The sequence below is a fragment of the Stegastes partitus genome, unplaced genomic scaffold (genome assembly GCF_000690725.1).
Source record: "Stegastes partitus isolate 25-593 unplaced genomic scaffold, Stegastes_partitus-1.0.2 Scaffold571, whole genome shotgun sequence".
NCBI classification, from domain to species: Eukaryota; Metazoa; Chordata; class Actinopteri; family Pomacentridae; genus Stegastes; species Stegastes partitus.
Window position 1 is genome coordinate 382,811 of NW_007578302.1, and position 8,982 is coordinate 391,792.

General features: G+C 40.8%; 1 protein-coding gene and 1 long non-coding RNA gene across 9 annotated transcripts in view; both read left to right on the top strand.

Annotated features, from left to right (window-relative positions):
• The first annotated feature begins 1,515 nt into the window (after positions 1 to 1,515).
• LOC103362376 (uncharacterized) lies at positions 1,516 to 2,263 on the top strand. Its single transcript, XR_520465.1, has 3 exons — positions 1,516 to 1,616; positions 1,737 to 1,825; positions 1,965 to 2,263. It is a non-coding gene; the product is annotated as an uncharacterized LOC103362376 (long non-coding RNA).
• Positions 2,264 to 5,045: 2,782 nt separating this feature from the next.
• The window catches only part of btbd10b (BTB (POZ) domain containing 10b), a 9,526-nt gene continuing 5,589 nt past the window's right edge, over positions 5,046 to 8,982 (top strand). The window contains exons 1-5 of one of the 8 annotated variants that reach the window (XM_008288705.1): positions 5,046 to 5,197; positions 5,692 to 5,839; positions 7,247 to 7,443; positions 7,925 to 8,240; positions 8,380 to 8,482. In XM_008288705.1, the coding sequence (XP_008286927.1) occupies positions 5,739 to 5,839; positions 7,247 to 7,443; positions 7,925 to 8,240; positions 8,380 to 8,482 (717 nt within the window). In that variant the 5' untranslated portion in view covers positions 5,046 to 5,197; positions 5,692 to 5,738. Of the gene's footprint in view, positions 5,265 to 5,295; positions 5,610 to 5,691; positions 5,840 to 7,246; positions 7,444 to 7,924; positions 8,241 to 8,379; positions 8,483 to 8,982 lie in introns of those variants that run through there. The other 7 variants (XM_008288704.1, XM_008288707.1, XM_008288706.1 and 4 more) reach the window with 7 other exon arrangements.

Genomic DNA, 8,982 nt, shown 5'->3' on the forward strand with positions numbered 1-8,982 from the left:
AGGTGGTGCTGAGTGCTGTTTACGTGCGAGTCGGAGGGAGCTGATAAAGACACAGGTCATCTATACGGCCCGACGCGTACCTCCCTTCTCCCAGAGGAGGGGCAGCCTGGGCCAGGTACCCCGGGCTGCTGCTGTGGGGCTTTCTTACATGGACTTCTGTTGGTAGATCAGTGATGTTTCTAAGCCAGAGGGCAATTATACACACTTTAATAGCACCTCTGAGACTGAATTGGGTTGTTATGAAAACCACACATCCCTAATTTATGGAACCGCTTTATACAGAAAAAACATACGTGTGACCTTTGAATGTGGTTCTGCTGCCACATTATGCAAAACTATACCCAATGCCACAGAGAAATGTACATTATATGACTATGAAATGTACACAGTTGCTAAAGAACACTGTAAATACAAAGCATCGCGCTGTAAACTTAAAGGCCAGGAAGATATAGGTCCGTGTGTGGGACCTGTTCCTTCAGTCATAGCATAGCCATTCCTTTGCCACATTTAGAAAACATCGTTCATGGTTACCTAATGCACCTTGTGACACCGCAGCAAGGTTATCCACAATGCATACATCACACAGCTGCGATGCTCCACATTCAAAATGAAGCCAACGGTACGCTCTTAAAACGTCCAGCCCTCCCGCTTTAATTGATCTCATGAGTGAAGCCGCGGACGGGGAGCCGCTGTGGAAATTCATCTCGAGCCTTATGTAACAAATTTAGAGGAAGAAATACATAAAAATTCAAATTTGCCTTCATTCTCTGCAGCCAAAAGCACCACAGGTGGTTAAATATGCAGAGATTTCACTGATGTGTTGCTTTAATTAAACTGCGAATAGTCGGTTCTTCACGAGGACCGTCCTGTAGCAGCTCCACGACTGACACAACAGAACAGAATCGACAGGTCAGTTATAGCAAATGTGGAAAGTGTAGGAGAAGTTTTAGATCCGTTCATTCACCTGCCTCTATGACTACGACACACACAGTAGTAGTGATTGCTCTTCTCTGGTTGAGCATAACCGTTAACCAGCACTGGTCCAATTGCACCTCTCTGTGACCTTTAGATGCTTGCATGAGATGAACCATAAAATAAATTGCATTGCTAATAAATTAACCTTGACAGTCATTGCCATTTCAAAGAGTATATGTTTTCACTGCGGTCCCGCTGCATGAGCCATATCCAATTAGAGGTATCCTGACCAATAAAGAGACTTGTTTCATAATGTGCAGCATGCAACACGCGCATATATGCCACAACAAAAGTCTCATTATTGAGCATTGGGGGGGAAAATGGAACAAGTTCAGAAACCGTGTGACAAACGGGGCCCTTTGCAGAGGTGTTGAAAGATGAGTTAGTAGTGAATTGTGGTGGAGGTGGTGTCATGCAGATGCCTGTGGCCATTGATGCATTGGAAAAGTGACATCAACATCAACAGTGAAAATGGCTCATTGATGACCAGGGGAGGGCTACGCCGTATATAAAGGAGAGAGCCGTCTTCACACGAAAGACTGATCAACAAGTTTGACTTCTTTTTCAGACTGATACAGTCCCATTGCAACCAAGCCTGCCAGAGCTTTTCTTTTTTCCTGGATATAAGGACAGAAAACCTGGTAAGTGCGGCATGACAGTGGATCATTATTTGATTATATCACTGTATAATTAAATATGATTACAGAAAAACAAGTGTTTATACGGGAGGCAACTTTAATAGTTTAATTTATCTGTTTCAGTTTCCCGACATGTTTTCGTTGAGATACTTGGAAACGTTGGTGCTGATTATCTTCCTCGCCAGCTTCCACATCGAGGCTAAACCACTGAGGTAAAAATCTATTTTTATTTTGGGTCTTCGTGTTGTGAAATGTCATCTTTGGGATAAAAATGAATAATTAATAATGAATAATTACAATAAATAATTCATCGACGGAGGAGTGAACCGTGATATTTTCCCGTCTCCACAGAAAGAGAACCATCAGCGAGGTGCAGCTCATGCACAACGTCCGGGAACACAAACAAGTGGGAGAAAGACAAGACTGGCTTCAGGAAAAGTTGAAGGAAATCATCGTCACCAGCTCCAAACCACAACATGGACAACTGGGAAATATTAGAAATCTTTTTTCAAACGATGCTTTTGGATCAAACTCATACAAGAGTTGAACACAACCTACTCACGGTCCCAAACACAAGACAGCCTCACACAAACTATTTTGTAAGCCATCATTATTTTGTATGCTTGTCTTTTTGTATTGTTTTTTTAATTGCTTATTTCATGTATTTATTTATTTATGCTTTTATTTATTGTTTATTTTTATTGTAATGCTATTTTCTTGCTGGTATAATAGATATTTGAATTTCTTTTTTTTTTTAATTTAATCAATTTTGTTTACATTCTTTTGCAACGTCCACAAATAGAATAATTATTAAAGCGAGTATCTCAGGCTAAATAGGGGGAGAAAAAAGGTTTATACAACCTTAAACCCTCACTCAGTATACTCAGTATATTGAGTGGGGGTTTATATACCTCAGTATTTAAAAGAAATGTTGTTTACTGATGATTGTTTTGTGCAAATAAGGACCAAAGCACCGAGAGAGCAGCTAGTCTTATACGTTCTGTGTGTGTTTTTTCACTCTGACGATAGACAGGAGTCATTTGTTTGGCTTTGACTGGTGTGATGTTTTCAGCTTGTATTTTTCTCTGAGATCAAGTGACATTGAGATTGTGATTCCTTCTGCTTCTGGTTTTTATTACGACTATAACCTTCTATTGCAAACTTCGCTAAAGTGCCGCTACAAAACATCCCCTAAAAAAAAAGGTGTCTGAACTCAGTCACCTTAACCTTTGCTGATAATCATATAAAATCTGACCTTTTTTTATTCCCTGTGCTGTTTAACCCACTTCCTAGATGGCTTTCATTATCTTGCCTTTCATTGCATAAAAATATGTTCTATATTTTGTAGGATATTCTTTATAACTTCCACTTTGTATGCTTATAATTAGTCTCCTTTAGTTTAGTCATCTGTGAAAATGACTTCCAAAATGCAAAATCAGCTGGTGTTTAATATGGCTGTTTAAGTTAAATTGGTATTGATGGATTAACAAAAAAGAACTGACTGAGTTACAGCTGAAACAGTGTTTTCTATCCCACTTGCTACAGATTACAGATTATATTTTACTTGATGTCTGTCTGTATTCATTTGTAAAAATCACCCACTGATGTAATTAATGATTTTTAAATTGTGACGTATTACCTGCATTATTCCTTCTCTCTGAGGTTTGATTTAACTTCCGATCAGCTGATGGACACTGAGCCCACCAGGTCCACGGTGCTGCCCATGGCAACACATACCGCCTCACATCGAGGGCTTCAGCCCACTGTATCGATTTGCTATCAGATCTGACCAAACAGGCTGTTTTGCATCTGTAGAAATACTGAGCTTCCTCTGCCTCCATGTATCTCTCTTAAACTCTTATGAAGCTCGCTCTCTTCATTTATTCTCACTGTCTCTGATTCAAGGTGGGACTCAGCTATGATTTAATTAGCCTGACTTGTTTTTCGATTCTTGATTTTTAATTATTGTCATTTTAAATGTCTCAGCAGTAGTTTCCAGAGGATGGGACGTGGAATTTGGCATTTAGGACCCCCATAGCATCGCATATAGACCTCTGTCTATATGGTCTATGCGTTCCCTGGAGAGCTTTATCCTGTTCTGTCCATGCTGCTGCTCCGTCGGCCTCCGAGTCTTAAAGGCTTGACCCGGTTTATCCACAAGCTACCCTGCTGTAAACCAGCAACCCATTCACCGGGTCTTTGAATTACAGATATTGCAGCTGCGATAACTCTACTACTGTCATTCCCCATCTGTATTTACCTCCTTGGCTTAGTTTTTGAATTTCCTCCTGAGAAATATCTTATCATGGGAAGTTTCTCCTCATCCTGTCAGAGGTGTCAGGCTGGGATGTTGCAGTACTTAGAAATAAACCACATTTTCTTTGATTGATTAAATAGATTATTAATGTGTCCGTAGTGTGACAGTAGAGTGAAATCAGAATCTAAATTACCCGGTTGGAATGATCAGCACTTCTATTTTCTTCTAGCTTTAATTCATCTTTTTATATTCTTTGTTTTTTCAAAAAAAAAACTATTTCCGTCTTCTGTGATCTTGACCAAAACGATGAGACCTGCTAACCCTAAAAAGGATGAAAGGCAGCTCACTGAGAGGAAATACATCAGTGAAGAGGATGTTCAGAAATAGTGCTATTTTTACTTTGGCTTTACTAAGATGTTGCTTGATTTATTTTTGATAATACTCACTAAAGCATCTCTATGACTATGAATCAAGTCAAGTTATTTATACATCACGTTTAAAGCCATGGAGTGCTTTCAAGTAGAAAAGTAAACCTGGCAATACAAGTTCACCAAACACATTTAAATATTGAGGTGAAGACCCTACAGTGTTATTTATGATGTGAATTCACCTGAGTAATTTAAATATTAGGGATTAAAACCCTGAGAAAAAAAAAAAAGAAACACAACTTTAAATGACTATAATGAATGTCACGGCCTAGACCCATTTATTATGGAGATTAATCAAACTAATTTAAACATCAAGGCAAGGACCCAACAGTATTATCATTTATAAAGGTGACATGATTAATTTAGAGCTAGTGTTACAGCCCTACAGGAATATACATGAGAATAAATAGAGGGACTTCATTTAAATTTAATTTAATTTTTTTTCTTTGCTGTTTTTGTCTTTCTTTGTTTGTTTTATCTTTGTTTTTCCCATAAGGTGCAGATTGTATTATTTTTCTAAATCCAATAAAAAGCTATTTTACATTACAAATCTTTTCATAATTTGATGCAAACTTGTGTTCTAAATGTTCTTATTTACTTAATTGCGTTTACATTTTGAATAAAGCAAGAAAAAAAAACAGATCCCACATGCAACATATCGCGAGATTTGCGAGACTACGGTCACGGCTCTATATTCCCTTTTTAGGAAAAGGTAAAAATCCTTCTAGCAGTTGTTGAAAACCAGTCGGTCGACTGGACATATTTTTAATTTTTCGAAAACCGGTCACTTTTCAGAGAAAGCTAACGTAAATTTCAAGTTTAGCAGCAGCTATATTTTTTGTGCTTTGTGTGCGTCAGCACGTCGAGCCTTTAACGGTCGTCACGTTGCACGTCAGCTGGTGAGTGTTTTGAAAGGAGATGGCTGGTTAGCTGGATTATACTACAGCGGAAAACATAGCCAGCTAGGTAGCTATTTTTATGCTTTTTGCCATATCTGCTTAGAATATCAGAAGACGTATGTCAGTGCTGTTGGGGTAGCTTCTCTAGCCACGCCGCCGTCCCGGAAGTTTATGTTGATATTGTTGTAACGTACCGCTAGCAAAGGCAGCTAACATTAGCTAGCTCGGCATGCTAACAGCAGAGTATCTAGCTTAATCGCAGGTTGACTCAGTCTGACAGCATCGTTGACACTATTCTGCTGTGAGATTATAAATGCTCAGGCAGATATTTAATCAGAACTGTGGTCGTTGACCCACGATTACATCCAAGTTGGCAGAACACGTGAAGTCAGAGACACAGTCCGTGGCTAAGGTACAACAGCTAGCTGTGCTTTGCTAGGCGCTGATCAGGAGATCGAACTGACTTGTTGATTTCGCCATTAACTGTTGACCAGATTATGAACGGGGAAAGATCCAGACCGGACTCCCCCCTATACGGGTGATGGCAGCACGTCTGCAGTCATATGACAGTAACTCCAGTGACACCGAAAACTGGGAGCGAAAAGCAACGAGCCGACCTCGCAAACTCTGCAAGCATTCGAGGTGAGCCAGATGAAAATCTGTGAGACCTCCTTGAGAATTTCATGCTAGATATTTGATCCCATTCATTGTCAGAGGACCTGGGCTTTCACATGTGTGTTACCTGAACTGTGATATGATAACAAGAGGGAAGAGTAGAAAGTATGAGGTGTTGCTCAAATACATCAGATGAGTAGGACAGAGTGTCTCTGTTTGTGTACCAGGTAAATGATGCTGTACATGGCTCCTGCCTTGTGTAAGTGTTCCTGTTACCTTTATATAATGTGAAAATGTTGGTCACGTTGATTTTGAAGCAAGCAGTAAATGATCCTGTGCTATAATGAAATTCAGCAGTCAGAGCAGAGCAGTACACGCAGTGAGGTTACTGCTGGTCAGTGGTCAAGATTTTGCCAAATAGCTTGTGCCGAGGTAAATATCCCCTTAATGACAATAGTCACAGCAGGTTATTGGTGATGCTGAATCTCAATCCACATATTACAAGACATTTGTAAGATTTGGAAGAGTGATGCTTATTTCACTGGAAGCTAAAGTAGTTTGTTTGTGTACAGCGTTGATGGAAATGCTATTTTCTCCATCATGGACGAATAAAGCTTAAATGTATAGTGAAGCACAAGTGAATGTGTGGTCCTAAACATTTGGTTATGAGAAGCATTTGTTGACTAGTGTAATAGTCTAGTCTAACTTGTAGTACAATCTCCCTCATTCTATCCGATGAGGTCCTTTTCCTGTTTCCTTTCAGATCTATACAAAGGGGGGGGGGCAGGATGGCAGGAAAAAAGCAGGAAGGAGGCATAAATATGTGTGTTTCTGTTCTTGTTGTGCCTGTAACGCCTGGTGGGTTTGCGTGCCTGAACGTTATTACTGCTTGTCATCACAGATTTTCATCTTTTTATGAACTTGTCAGTAAGCAGGACTGATCTTCTAACGATGAAGACTTGCACAGTGCTCTGTTTGGTCTCTGTATTGTCTTTATGTACTTCCTGTTCCTATAAGTGTGTTCAGACACTTTACTTGGATCACACAAGAAGTCTGTCAAAACTCTGATCCTGAGTCATGTTAAAGCTGAAGGCAAAAGGAATTGGTTGCATTCAGGCTATGTGTGTCATTGTGGTTAGAAGCTTGCAGAAGGTGGTGGGTCTGGTTGGTCTAGTTTCTACATGGGTTAGTAAGGCCTCTCCTCCAAGCTTGTTGGAGCGAATGTGCTCCATATTATAATAATGTTTTACACCCTTGTAGCGTTTAAGAACAGCTGCGTGTAAGCCAGATAATGAAGTTAAACAGCTTGACAACCGTTTTAAAGTAAAAACTGTCCCATGTTCTGTTCTATGTGTTATATGTGTGTCCTAATGGCTTTAAAATGTCCTCTGGCCCCTGAGGAGGAAACATGTTAAATGTGTTTGTCTTCAAAAGCAGCAGTCAGGCCCGAGCGTCTCGAGTGGAGGCAGAACAGAGGAAGATGAGCCTGCATGGTGCCAGTGGGGGCTGTGACCGTTCACGTGACCGCCGCCGCTCCAGCGATCGCTCCAGGGACTCTTCGCATGAGAGAGAAGGCCAGCTCACTCCTTGCATTCGCAACGTCACGTCACCCACCCGCCAACACAACAGTGGTGAGTATGCATGGAAAGAATAGAGGGCTTATATGGAAGTCATGTTAGAGTTCTGCAGCTCTTGGCAGCTACTGTTGAGAGCAGCTGACTACATTTATCAACTTAGAGCTTAGACATGGTTTATATCTCTGCTGTTTCTGGCTGTGAACGGATCAAGGCGATACTTGTCCACCTGTTTGTCTTTAGACCAAGGCCGCTTGTAGTTTGGCTGTCCAGACACAAGACTCATGTTCTGAGTAGGGCTCTTTCCAGTCTGCTTGGATTACATTAGATGACCTACATATTAGATTTACTGAAATGGACGCTCAGAGTAAACCGTGTTTGCTCAAGACTGTTTTCAAAACCTCCAAATTAAGCTGCAGATAATGATGGAAATCAAGAATTAATGTCTCTGCCGGGATGTTTGTTCTGTCGGTTGTGTCCTAATATTAAAAAAGAAACTGTCCTTGTTGAGTCACTGTTCTGGCCCGTCTGTGTGTAGACCGTGAAAGAGATGGTGGCCCGTCTTCGAGGCCCAGCAGTCCACGTCCTCAGAGAGTGTCACCCAGCGGCTCCAGCAGCAGCGGGGTGGTGAGCAGTCGGAACAGCAGCTTGTCCAGCACCGAAGGCACCTTCAAAAGCTTGGGAGTCGGAGAAATGGTATTTGTCTACGAGAATCCGAAGGAGGGAGGCGCAAGTGCCACCGTCGGAAACCGAAACATTAGGACTTCAGAGCGAGTCACTCTGATTGTCGACAACACGCGCTTTGTAGTCGATCCTTCCATCTTCACGGCACAACCCAACACCATGTTGGGCAGGTACAGTACCCACTGATCCTCCTTTATGAAGAGTAGATCAAGTTCATATGGATGTAAATGTAGATATAGATGAGTTGTTAACATTTTGTATTTCCTGTTTCTGTGTGTGAGAGAATAAACCGAAGCTTCTTTATTGCAGAATGTTCGGATCTGGAAGGGAACATAATTTCACGCGGCCCAACGAGAAGGGGGAGTACGAGGTGGCTGAGGGCATTAGCTCAACAGTATTCAGAGCAATTCTGGTCAGTTTCTCTTTAACATTTTCTCTGTTTATGTGAATGATGGTAGATTGAAAAGGTTGAAACACAGTGCATTTCAGCAGCAAGTCTTAAATTCCCTATAAACATGAAAGCAGAGACATTTTATTTTGCCTCATTTAGCCAGTAGCATTCAAAAAACTGGCAACTGATGGGATTTGGCTGCTCGTAGACTGTCTGCAGGAAAACATATTTTACTTTGTGATACGGTGAGTGGGTGGTATACAGTTTAATAAGAAAGCTGCTCTCTGTGGCATCTTTGAGAAGGTTTGATTTGATGAGGTGACATTTTACTGTGAGGTTCTTCTGAAATGTGTCACAAAGTCTGAAAAAGAAACCTTCAGCTGCTATAACAAATAGAAAGCACCTGTCTTGGTGTATGAAACCTTTTGAGAAAACACCTCTTCATTTGACAAGTGCATTAAATACATAAAGCTAAAATATAGAAATCGGAATGATCTGAACTTCACATATGGTGTCATACA